Source organism: Anas platyrhynchos, chromosome 4 (genome assembly GCF_047663525.1).
Source record: "Anas platyrhynchos isolate ZD024472 breed Pekin duck chromosome 4, IASCAAS_PekinDuck_T2T, whole genome shotgun sequence".
Classification (NCBI taxonomy): Eukaryota; Metazoa; Chordata; class Aves; order Anseriformes; family Anatidae; genus Anas; species Anas platyrhynchos.
The window spans coordinates 62,523,651-62,542,868 of NC_092590.1; the positions used below are offsets into that span (position 1 = coordinate 62,523,651).

Consider the following 19,218-nt stretch of genomic DNA (forward strand, 5'->3'; position numbering starts at 1 on the left):
TGTGACCATGACCACTTTTGTATAGCACAAGGTAAATAAAGGAAATCAAGTCCTTGTTTTTGAATGCCAAACTATTTTCAATTTTAGCATCAATGCTCTAAAAACACTCAAAAAGCAATTTAAGGGATTTTCTTATTCCCTGCTTTTGTTACTTGTTTTCTGATTATACTGAAACCACAAGTGATTTCAGAATGTTATGCAGTTCAACCTCAGCTGGTGCAAATTTTATGGTGCTAACAAAGGAATTACAGACATCTACATTGACAGTCTTCCTGTTTCTCCCTCTTTGCTATTCTAGGGTACGGAAATCATATTCAAATCTTTCATGAAGTGGATGAAATAAATTTTGGAGCAGGTTGTGATTTGCCTCAAAGCACAGAGTGCATCAGTAATAGTAAGGAGCTCTAAACGAGCTCTCCAGTCATTAAACCATATATTATTGGAGAAATAGTAGGGGTTATATTCAAGTGTTACAACTATAGCATGTGCTATTCCTGTATAAATACCACTGAATCTTTCTTTTATAAGTAAAATAATTCCAGTGCCTTTATGGAGCTGCATAACAGAATACTGTATTACCTTAACACATTTTGTAAGATATTACATCTCTTTTCAGGTTAACTACTTACTCTGTGGTGTAATCACTGGAATGAAATTGCCCAGCTTATAAAATGTGACCAAGTATGTCATATGTAGGATGTGATCCCATCATAAAATATGTTTGGGCATTATATTTACTAAAATACATAATATATTTCATGTTTTTTCTTACAACTAAAAACATATGATGAAGTAGGGGATTTTTTGTTTTTGTTTCCATAGCAGAAGAAAAGGATGACATAAAACTATAAAACTACTTACATAAGTGTTAAATGCTTGTAGTTGGAAAGCTCTTTTGGAACAAGGGTAAACTGATTTCCATCCAAATAACTAAAATAGAAAAATAAAATATAGAGTTGTTTTTTTCCTCATTACAACAGTAGCATCTCCATGCACTAATTTAATTTTAAAATCGAACAGTACAGAAAGTTTAGTATGAATATTCCCATTTTGTAAGAACCCTTGAGTAAAAATACTGTTTTTTAGAGACACAACTGAGGATCTGTAGCCTAAGATGCAAATACTCTTCTATCAGATATTATGATGTAATAGTATCAACAGCTAACCCTTACATAGTAATTTTTGTTATTCTTTAAAGCTTTGCAAACTGAGTTCTTTATTTGCTCTATTTTATACACACCTATTGGTGAAAGGAAAAGCAAAAATTTGACATATATGCCTTGTATTAAGTGTGGATTTTGAGCTATTGCAAGCAGGAACACAACCTTAAATTTAAGACGTAGTCCTTTAACGTAGAAAGAGCATGGGGCTGGTATCAGCTCTGAATATGAGCAAATTCATTTGTCATGCCTGTAATTCAGGTCATCTTCCATAATTTTTCCCTGTGTCTCCCATGGTGTGTCAGGAATGATATATCACAAGCCTGTTCCTCTGCAGTATGTTATGGACTAAAGACAGCAATCAATTACCCTTCACTAGAAAAGTTTGTTTTTTTTTCTTCCTCTTTGTAGGTTTACAGAGCCTGTATTACATTACTTGCTCATATTCCATGCTCATAACTCTCAATAACAAACTTGCTCATCCTTAGAGTTAGTTAACAGGTGCAGAGCCATCAAACCATATCAGAACCTGAATTACAGGAAAACGAAGGTTAACAGGTCATGCCTAAAAAGCTTTCCAGTGTGCAGCCAGACATTACAAAGTGCAAGTGGAGGAGCTCTTCGTGTAACCAGGGCAAGTAGTTTAGAGATTCTAGGAACTGCTGAATGCACCCGATTTTTTGATATGGGGCACACAGTGAGGGAAACAAACATAAAAGGCTGTTAGTTTCTCAAAAGGGCTAAACTTGCCAATGGTGGCATTAAGGTGGTATTACTTGTGTCTCCTGGAACCCAAGTTGAAAACTACGCCCTCATTATCTCTATACAAGGAAGATACTTTAGCAATCCAAATGATTGCAACACACTTGAGTTAATAGCAGTCTTGGCTACAGACATTCTTAGATGAATTTTGAGCTTAATGCCTTTAAGTATGCTGCAACATCTCTGGAAACTTTTACTTAACTAAATGGATGGGTCCAAACACAGTTAATGGATTGCCAGGCCAAAAAATAATAACCTACATCTAATCAAACTCTTTGCCCTCTCCTCCTGGACCCTGACTTCTTTCTGGATGCTTGCCAAATCCAAAATGTCTGCTTATGTTAATGGATTTACATAAATGGTGGTGAATGAACCACGGACATAATTTTTAAAATATAAAAACCAAACCAAAACCCACAACATTTAAACTTTTTCAAGAAATGAGTATTCAGAAGAAATTATTCTATCAGACAGATAAATTAAGATATATTGCTTTAGCTTCATTAGAACTGAAGTACTACAAGCATCCACTTGGCTGATAAAAACTCCTGCTTGTTCAAATGAAGCAACTATTAAGATATTTTACAAAATACATGAAGGGTACATCTTGGAAGGGTTATGCATGCTAATGAACAAGAATAATCAATTAGTATGCAACTCCTAACAGGAACCACCTTCATTATCCTTTTGAAAAATATGCTAAATTGCATGCTTAGACACTAATTAAAGCATACAAAATTGTACACAAATGAGTTTTCAGTCACAGTCAGGGTTCTACTTGCACTTCCAAAAGTATCTCTCTTCAGCCGCTTAATTTTACATTGCATTGATACCCTTACATTGTCAAATTGTGTTTACTATGCCAGACTATATTTAATTAAGTCATCTTCTATTAGAAAAAAAAAAAAAAAAAAGTTACAGGCTTATATAGCTGTATGCTAATTTGAATTCTTAGTGATTTCTCTTAATTTATGATCAATTCTTTTTGGATGCTTTTAAGCACCAAATTACTAGTGGACATTTCAGTATCTTATATATAATAACAAGTACTAAAAAAATAAAACTGTTACAGTGATTTAAAAGACAGTTATGATGTCTTCTGAAGAAAGCACCATGTTAATCAGTCATTATGAAGGATTAATAATTTAATACTAAACAATTGCAATTTGTATCTCAGGGTGATAATATGACCAAAATTTTTTTTCTTGTCAATAATTTCCAACTATTTCTTTCAGTTTTGCAACCATTTTTTCAAAGTAGATAATGAAACCAATTTTTTAGGTTTATACTTTCCCCTTGATAATGCATAAAAATTGACTCATTTAGTTTGGTGAGTATCTATTCAGTCATTATCTTCAAACAATACATGAGGTAACAAACTTGTTTTTATATCAGCTTTACTGTCCATCTGCATATCCAAATTATATATTTGCATAAAACATGCCATTTCATGCAAATAAACACACTAAATTATATATTTGCATACAATTTTTCTCATATAAAAACTAATCTTGAGTAATGAAATATTCCAGATTGCATGACTTCCTATATGAAAAATCTCACTTTATGTCTATTAAAACCAGTCTTTATAGAATATCACAAATCCCCATTTATTATGAAAATATACAAACACTTTAATGCACTGCTGTCTTTTTGCTTTTGAATTGCAGTTGAACTTCTTCATTCCTTCCCATTAAAAGAATGACTACAGAATAATCAAATTCATTTTTGCCTATAATTGAATGCATTTTAATATAATTACTATATTCAGTGACATGACAGTTCATAGTTGGGGTTATATATTCCGAAAGTGATTATGATTTTATATACACAGGTTTGTAAAGCTTTGCAGCAACAGAGGGTTCTTTAAGTGTTTTGAGACTTAGCATTGCTAATTCAAACATAACCTCAGAGTTCTCAAGAACTTCTCTTTGCAAGTCTTTACCTCTACAAAGCGTTACACTAATAAATTTCAACTGAACAAAGGAAGCCAATTCTTCACTTCTCCCCTCATTGATGAATCTGACACTATATATCTGACATTGATTTTTATAAAAGGGAAAAAACTGTGCCACTTACAGTTCAGTTACATCTTTTGGGATGCCTTTAGGCAAAGCTTTTAGGCCCTTGTTGCTGCAGCGAACTACTGTGTCTAGACAAGTACATTCTGCAGGACAGCGGGACAGTGGAGAACAGCTATTGTCATCATTTCCTGGTTAATAAAAACAAACAGATGCTAAGCTTGCCATGCAAATGACATTTCAGGATTAGCAATAATGTCCCACATGTAATTCCCATAAGTAAAAATGAGATTTTTGCATTATGATATCTCTAAGGATGGAAAATATTCTCATCTCTATAAACCATTGCTCCAATAATTTACATTTTAAGTAACGTTTTATTTAGTATGATTTGGTTTTACTAGATAAAAATGTTATTATTTGGAAAAAAGATCATTAAAGCAAAAACATAAATTAAAATGAAATATAATAAAGCAAAATATATGCTGATTTTCAAAATTAGCAAATAATTTAAAATAAACAGAGTCCCTTTACAGTAAAGTTGCAGCCTTGCATATTGACAAACTAATCATTTAAGAAATGGAAGTGTGTGTGAGAGAGATGCAAGACAGAAGCTGTTATTTCTTTAATCAGAAAGGGGAATTCTGACATTCTGGAATCACAAACTGAGCAAAATTGCATGTATTTGGTCAAGTAGCCTGAAAGAGTGTTTGATTCAAGCATCAACATTTGAAAATATTCTCATTTCAACTACAACATTTGATCAATTTATGTAATCTTTGTATTATCTCTAAGTTATAATTACAGTACAGAACATAGGCAAGAAAAACTTTTGAAAAGATATATACAGCAGTCATGTGCTTGCTAATAACCCAAAAATGGGTGAAAGGTTTTTAATCTGACATAGAAACAACGATGAAGTGATTTAAAGAATACCAGTTGTCACTTCAAAGAATATTGCTTTGAGATCTACAGGAATCATGAAACTATCCATACAAAAGCTGAAGTTATAAAATTTTAACTATTAAATTTCTTACCATCATCACATGTAAAGTCCTGAATTGCCACATCTTGGATAGGAATTTCTTTGAGGAAGTAAGGCTTTTGACAGCGAGGGTTTCCTGTCACAATGCGTTTCTTCCTTAGCCAATCTCCAAGCCACGCGAGATGGCAGTTGCAGTTGAAGGGATTGGCCAAGAGGTTTCTGAGAACAACATGAAAGTTCACTCCTGATGACAGATTTTTTTTTTCATTCTAAGCATGCTATTCCTATTTTCAAAAACCTGAGCTTAAATACAGTTCTTCGAATAATAGTATGTACAAACGATAAATGAAAGCTGTAATTTAGGCTCTGTGTAGTGAATCTTGATATAGCTCATTTAGAAATAATTTAAAACTGTCAAAGACTTGACTTGTTGTCAAGCCACTCTGTACTGATAATACAATAATTTCATATAGAGATGAAGTCTGATTACTTTACATTATTAGCTTTAACCTGACAACAGCTATTCCATTAATTTGTCATCTCAAGATTTCCATCTTTTATTTGCTCCAGAGAATAAGTTTTCTATCTAAAGTGACAGCTACGTTGATTACATGCCAGTTATAAAAATGAATTTACTTCTAGAAGTCTCAGTACTTTTGGCATCTTCTTACTTCAGCATAAACATATTGACAATTCCATTATTTATAAACATGCCATCCTTAATATGCACAAATTAGTCACTTGGCGCAAAGTGTCACTTTTTATGTAAAAAGGGGATAAAGTACTCTCCTGAATGATACTACCTACAGAAAGCGTTTCTTCAGTAAATTGACAGGCAGTTTCTCACCCCGTTTTCCCTCCCTTAAATTGCACTGCATTTAAATAAAAAGGTACACTTTTAAATAAATAAATAAATAAATAAATAAATAAATAAATAAATGAGACTGAAGCTTTATTATAAAACAGGTATGAATTAATATCTCTAGTAGTCCCACTGACTGAATTTAAAATAATGATCAGACAGCAGAGTGCAAAAGGAAAGACAACAAGGTGATTAGATCATCTGCAGTTGGTGTGAGGGGTACCCAAATGTGGCTTTCTCTGCTGGTTCAAATTAGTGGGTTTCTGTGAGCGTAGATAGCAGGACATTTTTCATGCTTGCTCAGGCACTTCTGTAAACCAGTCTAGAGCTGTGACAAAGGCCACCAGGAAAACATACTTTTCTTCATGGTCCAGAAACAACTTTTTCTGAAAAATCTGATTATGGAACTCATAATTTTCCCTTGACATCAGCTCCTACTATGAAACTATATGGTAAAATATTAGCACAAGTGCCCCAAAATGTTGATAAAGGTTTAAATTTGTGTTTGGTAAAAGATGAATGTGACTCACAACGTAGACAGTGAATGCAAGGTGTCAAAGGAGCCCGGTGCCACAGTGGTGATCTGGTTGTCATACAGTGAGAGCAGGCGGACGGAGCTCAGGCCTGTGAAACTGTCATTCCCCACACAGCTCACACGGTTGCTCCTCAGCATCCTGAGAAAATAAGGCTCAGCATTTCTCAGCTTCAGGACAGTCAAAGCGCTCAATAATATTTTGTGTTATTACTGCTCTATTACTGAAATATAAACAACATGGGCTAGCTGACATTTCATCTGTGCACTTTGGCAACCAAAGAAGTTAGCATTAAAAAACTATACCTGCAAATGTTTCATTTGTACTAGGTATAAATGTGAAGGGATGGCCTCTGTGAGGAGAGGCCCAGGGCTGCCTCATGGCCAGCCCCAGCCGCTGCTGCAATGGTCCCTGCATGCCAAAACCAAACCATTCAGGGGAATTTGTGGTGCCTCTTAACACATCAAATGAGTCTAGAGCACCTCTGAATTTAAGAAAGGGCAGCAAATGTAGGGGCAAAAAGGAGCAGCAAGGCCAGTGCAGGAGGAGAGAAGAGATCAAAAGTAGGGACCACCCTGAGCAGGAGGAGGGAGAGGAGCCGAGCAGCAGCTGGACAGGAGCCGTAGCAAAAGGAGCAGCTCCCCAGGCAGGGGCTCAAGCCAAAGTGGTGGTCTGTGTAGGGGCTGGAGCTGAACAGCTGCCCAAGCAGAGGCCAAGAGGTGTGACTTGAGGGACTGCTACTGCATGAGGATCCACAGTGACACCAAGGGAACTGAGTAGCGTGTTGGAGGGCACTGGAGAACAAAAAGGTGAATGGGTTTTGCAGAGGTAAGAGGTGATTTCCCCAACTGCTATTTTATTTTTTTCCAATAACAGAATCAGTAATTGACAATAAAATTAAACTGACTAAAATTTTCCAAATCAGATACACGTAGCAGTCCCTACTTCCCACTTCATGTTCCTGAGCTTAAATGAGTCCAGAACTGCTATTTATATTGAGTAGATAGCTGACCTCCCATGGTCCCTTCTGACCTGAATTTTCTTAGAATAAAAACAGAAAGCACTTCTACTATATTCTCAAGTCTTTCAAATGAATGAATTTAGGCTACCCAGGTTCCTTCTTAGCATGACTCTACGACTTAATAAAAATTTCAGAACATTAAGCAAGAAACACCTATTTTAAAATCTCGTGCATCTGTTAGTAAACCACAGGAGCTTTAAAGCTTTCTGTTTTTCTACCTGTCCTTCAATAAATGCGTATTTTTTTCCCACACTCCTGTCTAACTGCTTGATACAATTTTAGCAGCTTTAAATAAGAAGTTAGAAATGAGAGGTCTGATTTATTAAGAATGCCTGATGTCTTTGGACAAGTGAAGCCCCAAAGACCATCTTGGCTCTGGTCTGCTGATCAGAAGGACTGACTCCTGAAGAAGGCCAAGAAGCTGTGAATAGTATAAACATTTATTTTATTTTATTATATTATTATTATTTTGAATGGAAAGAGCTAAACTGCCTTCATGGAAAGAATGAAATGAGTTCAAGCTACAGTGCTTTTACTCCTCCCTTCACTGTTGAAATTACATTAAAATTAGTTAGGAGAGAACCATTTCCCACATTTCAATATCCACCAGAATCATTTTTTCCTCTAGCAAAATATCCAATAATGGTTGAGCTGGATTGAATCAGAGTCCATTACATAAAGTACATAATTTCCATGCAAAATTGTGTTAGTTTCAAGCAGATGATTATTCCCATTTCCGTTTCTACAGTTGGATATTTACCTATTCTCAACTGCTTCCTCATTTAAGAAGACCCATAATCTTTGTAGCCTAATAACCGCAATGCGAACTTCAGCTACGCTATATCAAAAATTAATAATTAACGAATGCTTATACTCTCTATTATAAGCTTTGTGTAAAATAGGGACAAAAAACAAGATATGCTTGAGTATAGCTAATTCAAAATCAAAGTTTTCAGGACAGATACATGTAGAATATTACTTAAAAAAATACCTGGCAGAAAGGAAGGCTAAGGACACTCAAACAATGACACTTACAGTGTTTTAAGACTTTCCAGTCCTTTGAACATTTTGTCTCGAACACTTTCCAAGCGATTGCTAGTGAGCAATAGTTCATTCACACCAGAGGCTCCATCAAATGCTCCTTCTTCGATATCTGTAATCTTGTTATTGCTCAGGTTTCTATTACACAGTAACAGAAGCAGAGAAAAGCTTGTCTGTTTGTTTGCTTTTACATACCTTAAATGGACTGCTAAATGATGCAGGCTGCATAGATTACAAGATAATTGAGCCACTGAGTAAAAGCAACAAATATATTCAACTTCAAACAAGAAAAAGCAAAAGTCAATGCCTTGCTAAACTACAGAAGTAAAGATTTTTAAAGCAAAATTTGGAAGTTGTTTGCAATTAGAGTACATGCTGCTGCCACACAAAAACATGTTTTCATAAATAATCTGAATCTTGTCAACGATTGTAGGTATATATATTTTGTCTCCAATCCTTGTAGCATTATTAGACAAATGAATAACAAAGTGGTACTGTATGAGTACTAGCACAACTAACTACTCTGATTTCTTTATTTCATCTCAGTAGACATAAGAAAACAGGATAAACAGCAACATATGTAAATCAAATGTGTGAATGTAAACAGTAAATGAAATGTTAATCATTTCTGACATTAGTAAAAAAAAAAAAAAAAAAAAAGAAGGGTTTATAAGCAAGAGTTCATTTATCTGCAATTTGCATGCAAAGCAGATCAAAAATGTGGGAAAATGTCCTATAATACTGCCAAAATATTTAGTGCTTGTGGGTTTTAGTTTAAATATGGAAATTACATCCTAAATGGAAAGTATGTGTACCATATATACCATAAGCATGCACACTCAACAACACACATTTTCTTAAAGATTTTTCATTGTATTCTTGCCTCCTTCTGTTGTTTTTTTTTTTTTTTTTTCTTTCCAAGTAAATCTATTTAATATCTTGTTGAGAACAGTTAAGAATGTATCTACACACTAAACAGTGTTATAATACACCAGTGATTTTTACAAAGCTCATAAGAATGTTCTGAGAAAATCTAAAATACAGTGAAGCTAAAAACTTTTTACTTAATCTAAGTAATGATGTTGGGAAGAAAAACAAACAGTATTTGATGCACCTTTTAGAAGAGCATTTTAATTGTTCATATCAAGAAACATTTATTAGAATAAAAAGTCATATGCTTGCCAATATGAATGGGTGTCATTATCTAAGACATAGAAAAGAAGGAGCTGTGACTTTGTCTTAGTGCTGACTAGCTATAATTTTATATACACCTTGCCTGTGATGAAGAATATGATCATCACTTTCATTTAGTTTCGCAGTGTTCAGTCTCCTGTAAGGTGCTGTACAAGACTGGAAGCAAGAAATACATTATTTCTCATCTCAACTGACTCGTGCACGTCAAACCCTTAGTTTCCTAAAATCTTACTTGTTCTTGACATAGCATGGATATTACTTCACCTACTTCACATTTTAAGGGACATTTAAAGTGATATTTTAAGGATTAATGTTGCATAACTAATCAATGACGCAGTGCATATACGTGCTTTATTGCTGATGAACCATCAAATCAATTAAACATTTAGGCCTCAATTTTTCAGTGTCATTTGTGCAGAACGACCTTTGCACATATTTGAGCCTCCAGAAGAAATATGAGCTCCATGCAAATACAGAATTCACTCATGCTATAGTCTCTGTAACATCGCTGTCCCACTACTTTCCAGTCATGCTTAACCAGTCTCTAAATTGAAGAATGTTTTAACAATCGATAACTATATTAGGAAGTTATGGAACACTAATATTAAAAATGTTAACTTTGCAATAAAATTTTCCCAATTTTGTTCTTCCTCAATTATACAACTCAAAGCTCTTGGGGGTTCCAGCAGACATCTGTGCTAAGACTGATTAATATTTTTACTTTATTTCTTTTGTCTTGAACACCTTCTCCTCAACTAAAAAGTAGCAGACAAACCAGCTTTAGACATGAAATGTCTATTAACCTAGCTTTATAGCTTGATACATAATTACTAGAAATATATTCTCTTTTATCTGTTCTTCTTAAATATGAAGAATAGACGTGTGTGTGTATTTGTATGCTACTTCAAGTATTTTATTTATTTCAAAGGCGTGTTGTAGCTCTAAAAAGTGCTAACCTGAAATGCTTAAGGAACAAAGAAAACAAGGTATCTACTGTACAACACACTGCTGTGCCATGCATTCCTGTATTCTTTCTCTAAGTATCTCAGCGCAGACCCAAATTATACCAAGAATACCTAATTGGATAAGTAAAAAAGTAAAATTTTTTAAATCTTTGGTCTTCTACCTCAAAAATCAGTGATAAGTATTTAACTGATTGTGATCATGACAGCTGCCAGACAGGATGTGGATAAGGCTAATAAGTAGATTACTACTTATTAGTAGTTGGTTCCTCTTGGAATTTTATTCACTAGTAGCATAGAGTGAATTTTTACAAGTGGTAGTAACTGGGTGACTACATTCAAAAAAGCAGTGCATCATTTCCATTAATCTGTTTTGTCTCACACCTTTCTTCATTTACTATTTATACTTGGATTTAATCCTGAAAAGATTGAGCACAGTACTAAGTAACTAAATTAACTAAGTTACTTAGTTACGCTAATTAAGTGTAACTAACTTAGTGTAACTAACACTAAGTAACTAAATGATCTGCTCTTGAATGGCTGCCATATACCTAAAGAAAAACTTTTCATAGGTTTATTGTTAATAACATCTGCAACTGGTAAGATTATAAACAGATCTTGGAACATCAGCTGTGGACATGGATTTACATGGATCACACCTTTTTTTCTTTTCTCCGTCATGTAATTTTGACATTCCCCTCTTCTAATGACAGTTTAATGAAGCACAGAATCAAATGCATGTCTTGAATGTGCTGAAAGAGGCAAAACTGCCTGGTTAGGGAGTAGTACAGGAAGTTACAAAAGATTACTGGAATCTTTTCTGAGCAGCTTATGCTCAGCTCCCTGCTGTGGCTGCATAACAGACCAACTGGCTGGACAACGCAGTGAAAGTGCTGGAGCTATACCATGAGAAGTTGTTACTGGAAATGTCTAGTCCTATAGAGAACTGCCATCTCTGATCTACCTCAGTGATTCATTTAAACCCATTCTTGATTTTTGACTAGAACATACAGAGTCATTCATAGATGAAAACTATCAAAGGAAACATAGCAGGTAGCTAACATGCTATCTGAATAGACAAGGTCAATGAAGTTGCACTTACATTTTACGCAGTTGAGGAAGCTTCTTAAATATTCCAGTAGCTTCCAGGACTGAAAATTCATTGTTATTGAGTCGCCTACAAGAAATGACATCAATTTCAGAAAAAAATATTTAGCCATTGGTACAGAATGTTCCACACTAAGGAAGCTCTTCAGAATGGTTTAACTTAATAGCTGGTATTCAACTGGTAGCTAAAGAACAATTCAGTATATACTGACACTTCTAATTCTGATAATTCCCATGAATGACATTAATGAGACATTCTCATTAGTTAAAATTAGAAATACATAAGACACATGGAATCAAAAACAGATCACAAAGTACCATACAACTAAAACTGCAGAGAAATCTAAGATGTTTTTAATTTTCCTTTTAAGGGAAGAAAAACAAAAATATAGCTAGGGAAGGGTTCCATGACAATTTATAAATAAAAATATTTAATAAATACATATAAGCCACTGAAGACTAGTTTACTGTTCTTTAAAGGATGTCAGGTCGGGTCTGCCAGACATCTGGAGGTGCTCACAGTACACTATTTACAAGAAGGAAATAATTACTGTATGCTCATTGCTTCTCTGGAATACAGACTGAAACATAGTGCATAGGTCTCCTGAAGAATTTAAAAACACTTCTCTGACCATGGTTTATCTTCTGACCACTAAATCGATGCAGAAATTGTGCAAGAAATTGTTTAAGTGTTGCTTTGTAACAAGAGGCTAAGCAACAGATACTTGCCTGAAAGATTATATGGATTTTTATCTTTCCTGCCCAGGTGTCAAGGTTGTTCTAGTATAGTGTACCTTTAGTGGCTGCTGGGTTAGAGGACCATCTATATTTCAAAAAATATGTGACCTGACCCAGTGTCCTTATAATTATAAGTCTTGGACACTATATGTTTTAATGGAGTCTTTTTATTAAGGAAGCATGTTTTTCTAGCTGTTATTTAGAGATCTTAAATAGGAAGGAAAAGAGATGACTGAAAAACAAACAAACAAACAAACAAACAAACCGTGAAATGGAATTTAGCATGATTCTTAAACCAGAATGCTTTTCAGAATTACCTTATTGCAAGAAAAGATTAAAAAAACAAAACAAAACAAAACAAAACTTAGAAAACAGGAGAAAGCTGCTTGTTCATCCTTTCTTCCTGCTCACATTCAGTGATAGCCAAAAGGGAAATTAAGATTGTAAATCTGAAGGTATGGCAGTACTATAGTTTCGGCACAGAACCAAACTGAGAGAAGACAGGAAGACGTTTTTGGATATACATAGAACATTTTTATACTATACTGAAGTACAACGGACATTAATAATAATAATAAAAATCCAGTTCTGAAAATGAATGCTGTATGACTTAATGTGATATTGGGACCATAGCAAATAAATCCTTGCACAGCAGCAATTAACAAAGTAAAATCATCATTGTAAATTGCCTCTTTTTTTTGTTTGTTTTCTGTGAAACAATGAACAACAGAAAAAACGAATGTTCTATAAAAGCTGACATTTTCAAATAATTTTCAAGTGCTATATCATCTGATAGAATGACTTGCTTGTGAAGACATCTATTAATTCTAATAATTCTTCCTTGCTGTACTCTACTGCAAATGATTCTAACCCCACTAGAAAAAGGCAATTTCTTCTTATTTCCAACAAACTTTTACATATTAAAAATAAGTTAGCATATCTGTCCCTAAAGTTTCTTTCACACAAGTGCATTCAATCCTTTCGTTCTTCATAGACCATAGAATCATAGAGTGGTTTGAGTTGGAAGGGACACATTAAAGACCATCTAATTCCAGCCCCCCTGCCATGGGCAGGGACATCTCCTACTGCACCAGGTTGCTCAGAGCCCCATCTATCCTCGCCTTGAACACTGCCAGGGATGGGGCATCCACAGCTTCTTGGGGCAACCTGTTCCAGTGCCTCACCACTCTCACAGTAAAGAATTTCTTCCTAATATCTAATCTGAATCTACCCCCTTTTAGTTTAAAGCCATTCCCCTTTGTCCTATCACTCCAACACCCAACAAGGAGTCCCTCCCCAGCTTTCCCATAGGCCCCCTCTAGGTTGCTATAAGGTCTCCCCAGAGCCTTCTCTTCTCAGGGCTGAACAACCCCAACATCCTCAGCCTGCCTTCATAGGAGAGGTGCTCCAGTCCTTTGATCATCCTTGTGACCCTCCTCTGGACTCATTTCCAATAGGTTAATGTCCTTCTTGTGCTGGGGTCCCCAGAGCTGAACATGGCACTCCAGGTGAGTACTTGTAAGAACAGGGTAGAGAGGGAGAGTCACCTCCCACATCCTGCTGGCCATACTGCTTTTGATGCAGCTCAGGATATGGTTGGCTTTCCGGGCTGCACGTGCACGTTGCTGACTTACATTGGTTTCTCATCAACCAACACCCCCAGGTCCCTCTCCTCAGGGCTGCTCTCAATCCATTCTCTGCCCAGCCTATATCTGTGCTTGGGATTGCCCTGGCCCAGATGAGAGTCCTTGCACTCAACCTTGTTGAACTTCATGAGGTTCACATGGGCCAACCTCTCAAGCTTTTTTTTTTTTTTTTCTTTGACTCCTTTATTTTTTTTCCACATGATCCGTACTGTGAAAACTGAAGTCTATAACACAGCAATCCAGATAATATTTTATTATTGTTATGTACTACAAAACAATTACTTCATATAACGTGCTACACGCCTACACATACATCCCCAAATGAAATGTGTAGCAGTGCCAAGCGGCACTCAGTCATCTTTAACATGTATGATAACATCACAATAGCCTTTTTTCTTGAACTACAGCCTACTTATTCCTCAATCTTATATTTGTGCTGCTAATTAGTCTTCCAAATGTAGTATCTAGGATTTGAATTTTTAATTTATTTAAACTAGTGTTAGTCTACTTTTGATATTAGAGAGCAAATTTAAGAATTGCCCATGTATATTGAAGATTCTGAGTATTTGAGAAGTTTCTCCATGCTTTCCTATAATGGAAAAGAAGCATTGGCTGATTCACTCCATTGTCTTTGGTTAAAACTGTAACACAAATAATATCTTCTCTCAGACTTTGTATCTATGGTGATACCACAATACATGCATCATCACTGAGGACAGATCCACAAAAAAGGGACATCAAGAGTTACAAACTATATGTTTGTGGTCAGAAAAATGACCACATGGATCACATGACATGTCTATAGCTAGAGATTGCTGGATTTAGATATGGAATTATTAAATACTTGTGCAAGAAGATTTCATTCTATTATTGTTGTAAGTGATACTGCATACACAGGAATCAAAATTATCACAGATGATTGGAAAACTACTACATGTGGTGGTATCTTCCTTTCTGGAGTCCATTGCTCTACTGATAAAGGTAATAATGACAGTTGCTATCTGCCAATTACCGGATCATGAAAATGATCTTAAAAATACTTATAAATGTGGAATTTCAGTACTTTTTTTTTGGGAATAAAATTCTCCAAACAGAAAAGCAAACAAAAAAGCATTTGAAGATGATGTCTAAATGTTCTGGCTTTCATTTTCATTTTATGCTTTTCACTGTTAGCTATTATACCAAAATCTTGTCTATAGTGTTAAGTCTTATTGGAAGGCTATGTACTGCATAGATATTCTGTAGGCTTCAAAACCTGAAGTATTATCTTGTTAGGATCTGGTTTTTCATTGGATATTGTACAATGATTTTTTAAAAAATGAATGAATAGGACTAAAATTACTTTTATTTAGAATTTCTCCTGGAGACTCTGGCTTGAGTAATTTATCAAATGCTTGCTTTCTCATATATTGGTATGCTGCCTGAAAAATAATTTCTGGGACTCATTTACAGACTTGTACTTTATCTCAAATACTTCAGTGGCAGATTTGCCAGGCTTTCTGGAAGACTATGAGCAAGCAACAAAATAGAAATGGTTAGCACTTGAATTGTTCAAATTGTTTTGAAAAAAATTTGAAAAATTGTTTTGAACTGTATTATTATTATTAAACAAACTAGTTTGAAGATACAGTTTTGTTTTTTTTTTTACTGTTGTTATCTATATAATCAATACTTTAGCCAGTTTATATGGCCAAATAAGCAGGTAGGAGAAACTGTGATGAGAAAAAAAAAAAAACAAAAACAAAAACAAAAACAAAAAAAACACCTTCAAACTCCTTCTCAGGAAACTTTCCTGTTGTTCCTTGAAATTTTTTGAGCTGAAACACCAAAGTTTGCCATTTGATGTGAGTACAGAAAGAAGAAATTATTTTAAATATATATAGCATTCTAAAAACAGATTTAAAAGAAGCATCACAAATTTTCCTGAGCTGTGGACCAGAGCAATACTTTTCACTACATCATCTCTAGAATGACAGAGATAAAAGTAGTTTGTCATCTTTAAATTGCATGTTCCATACCATATATTATGATAATGCCAAATGAAGATACTTTCTTATATCAGACTAAGAAAATATTTATTTTCTTCCTTATGTTATCTTCTACTGATTGAAAGCCATATTGTCTTAGAGGTTCCAGGATTCTTGTTACTTTCAAAATGTTGTGGGATAAGGGATGGAAAGAAACCTGGACTTCAGAGATCTCCAGACAATATATTTGAGAAAAACATGTTTGCCAGAGAAATCTAAAGAAATCTTGACATTTTAGATCTTTGTTTCCAAGCTATGGCAATTGGATTTTTAGAGGAAGTTGAAAAATGCAGAAATAATCTCACTGCCCTTCTAAAATACTTTCAAGACTGTTGAAAATTTTCTTGCATCAAAAGACTTGGAGAACAATCTCTATGGATTATCAAGAAAAAGGTTGAAAAGTGATTGTTAAATTTGAAGACCATCTTACTTTGATGAAGTACTGAATAGAAAAGAGCTCTTTCAGCAAAAAATGTAAAAGGAGCAATGATGGAAAATGAAGAGAGGCAGATTCCAGCTGAAAGTGATGTTTTCATTTTAAAAGATTTTAACATAGATGAAGGGAGACGATTAACTTCTGTACCATTCTCAGGGAGATAGTACATTTTTATCCTCTGATACCTTTAAACAAGACTGGATGCTTCTTTGAAAGAAGTGCTGTAACCAGATATGAATTATCTTTTAGTCAAACATATTTTTTTTGTTGTTGTTGTTGCCTGAAATTAGAGAGTTTAGGATATACAGCAGATGAGGGTTGATGATTTCATTGTTTCTTCTGAATTCAATATATATGGATCATAATTACAGAAAGAAAACACTCCAAAGTATATCTTCCATGTGTAAATAAATGAATAGGAAAATCAACGACTAAGACACTAAATTAAGGGTATTATTTCTTCATAGCAGAGAGAATTAAATGGGAATCCTGTTAAGAATCAAAACAATGCATGCCTGTCACTTCAGCAACTCCAACTCTCATTGCTTGGTTCAGTAACTATAATTTTTACATCCATTACTTTATGTACTCCTCCTACAGTCTGACCTGCTACCCATTTCATCAGTTTGTATTCTTGAATTAAAGAATAAAATGTCAAAATATTGTAGCACATTACATAATTTTGATGAGTATTTTTGTCTTCTTTTGAACTTTACAGTGAAATCAACAGTTTAAATGTGGCCAAAAACTACACTTTGGTTCTACCGCATATGCCGTTTTTTCTCTTGAATCTGCTATCATTCTAGGTACAATCAGAATTGCCATTCAGATCTGTAATTCTAACATCACCAAGTTCAACTCCTTCTCCTGGCTCAGTCAGACAAAAATCTCCATCTCTATTTATACAATATTTCAACTTAAAATTCCTTTTCCCATCCAGACATTCAAAATCCCTAACCATGGTCTCATTATTCATTGCTGTACAGTTGGCTTTGATGCCAGCTGCAGACTGTCTTTGAAGATATCGGCCATACTGTTTCTCATCTCACCCTTGTGGGTCACAACTTGATCACAGCACTTCTGTCTCCATCTCTCTGTGTGTCCCCCTCTACTACATCAAATCAAAGTACATCTTTTGCACCTTAACATTCTGCCTTCTTCTTTACATTAAATCTTCCAAGAAAAACAGCTATTTCCTCCTTTCTTTGCTCTGCCAGTGATGGCCACTTTCATCTCCTGCCTTTCTGTTGATTCTTCAAGCATCTCTCTGCATTCCCTTCACTGTGCTTTGCACATGGGAAAAGCTTGTAAAGCTGTCTTAATTTTATCTTTGAATCCCTCCTTGAACACTACTTCAGTTGTAATGCCTACAGATCATTCCCATATGGCACTTGTTAAGCAAGTAATAATCTGTGACATCTTTTCTGCTCATCTCTGTTCATTATATTATTATCTCATCTTAACCCAACTCTGTCTTGTCTGGTTTATCTTCCTCTGGTCTCCTGCCTGACACATAATGTGAGCTTTGCATAACAAGATTCAGCTCTGTTTTATTTAACACTTAGGTAGTGCTTTTTAAGATGGAACCCTGGTTGCTGGATGTCCTACCTGACATTGTAGTTAAAATAAAAAGCATAATAAATCCCACCACCTTTCCAAAAATTCCATGTGGGTAGTTTGTGTACTGGAGAATGGCACTGTAGAATAGTTAGTTACCTTATCATAATTTTTAAGGCTTAATGGTACAGAAATTGTGCATAACTCATTTTTATTAACATCTGAGGTTATTAACATAACCTTTGAAATTCAACACAGGTAAACTTTTGTTATTCAGAAAAGTAAAGCTGTGGTTTCATATTTGAAAATTTTAGATAGTCTTTCCTTAAGCAAATAATGCTTTATTATGGGTTCAACTTACAACTCTGCTGTGTACTGGGGGATGTGATCAGGTATTTTGTTGAGTTTCTGATTGGAGCAGTCCACTGTGGTCCCTTCACAGCGACATTTCTCAGGGCAAGCCAAATCTGCAAAGCAGTCTCCACTTAATTTGGATCTGTAATCTTCAGTGCCTGTGGAAGAGTCAAGTCAAAATACAAATACTGAGTCAATAAAGTAGGAGATTTGTTTCTTGTGAGAAGGTTGAAAAGATGTCTGCAATGCAGATAATGGGTGGGCAACTTGGGAAGTGTATGATAAACTTTGTGATACTGAACAGACACAGGGGCTTTAAGAGAGGGTTAAGTATAGGGGCTTGAGATATGCTGGAAAAAGAAACCGTGACTAATTTCACATAACAGGATAACATAACTTGAGCTTTTCACAGCTGTACTTTCTGCTGATTGTGTTGTCAGCCAATCTAGCCTTGTTTAGAGCTAATCACACAAATGCCACTGATTCTTTTAGAATTTATTTTCTTTCACAGTATCAAGAATAAATGCCACCTTTTCTCTTTCTTGTGTTACAAATTTGTATTGTTGACTGGACTTCATTAACCTCTGTGATTTTTATTTTTTTTTATTGTCCCAGCCCTCCACATCGTCTCAAACACATAAGATTGAAAGTCTTATCTTCAGCTTTAATTTAAAAAAAATGTGTGATCCTGACTTAAGCCTCAGCAGCATGCCATGCTGTAGAAAGCTGCGTGACGTTCCATGGTGCTTGACAGAACCATGTTTTACTCATACCTCACAACCACATGGTTAGATCAAGCACAACAGAAAATC

General features: G+C 34.9%; 1 protein-coding gene across 10 annotated transcripts in view; it reads right to left on the bottom strand.

Moving 5' to 3' along the window:
• The window catches only part of SLIT2 (slit guidance ligand 2), a 257,708-nt gene that overhangs the window by 49,517 nt on the left and 188,973 nt on the right, over positions 1-19,218 (bottom strand). For all 10 annotated transcript variants that reach the window (XM_072037740.1, XM_072037743.1, XM_072037736.1 and 7 more), the window contains 7 exons: positions 18,414-18,564; positions 11,644-11,718; positions 8,380-8,523; positions 6,321-6,464; positions 4,981-5,147; positions 4,002-4,134; positions 862-930 (listed from right to left, as the gene is read on the bottom strand). In XM_072037740.1, the coding sequence (XP_071893841.1) occupies positions 862-930; positions 4,002-4,134; positions 4,981-5,147; positions 6,321-6,464; positions 8,380-8,523; positions 11,644-11,718; positions 18,414-18,564 (883 nt within the window). The remainder of the gene's footprint in view (positions 1-861; positions 931-4,001; positions 4,135-4,980; positions 5,148-6,320; positions 6,465-8,379; positions 8,524-11,643; positions 11,719-18,413; positions 18,565-19,218) is intronic.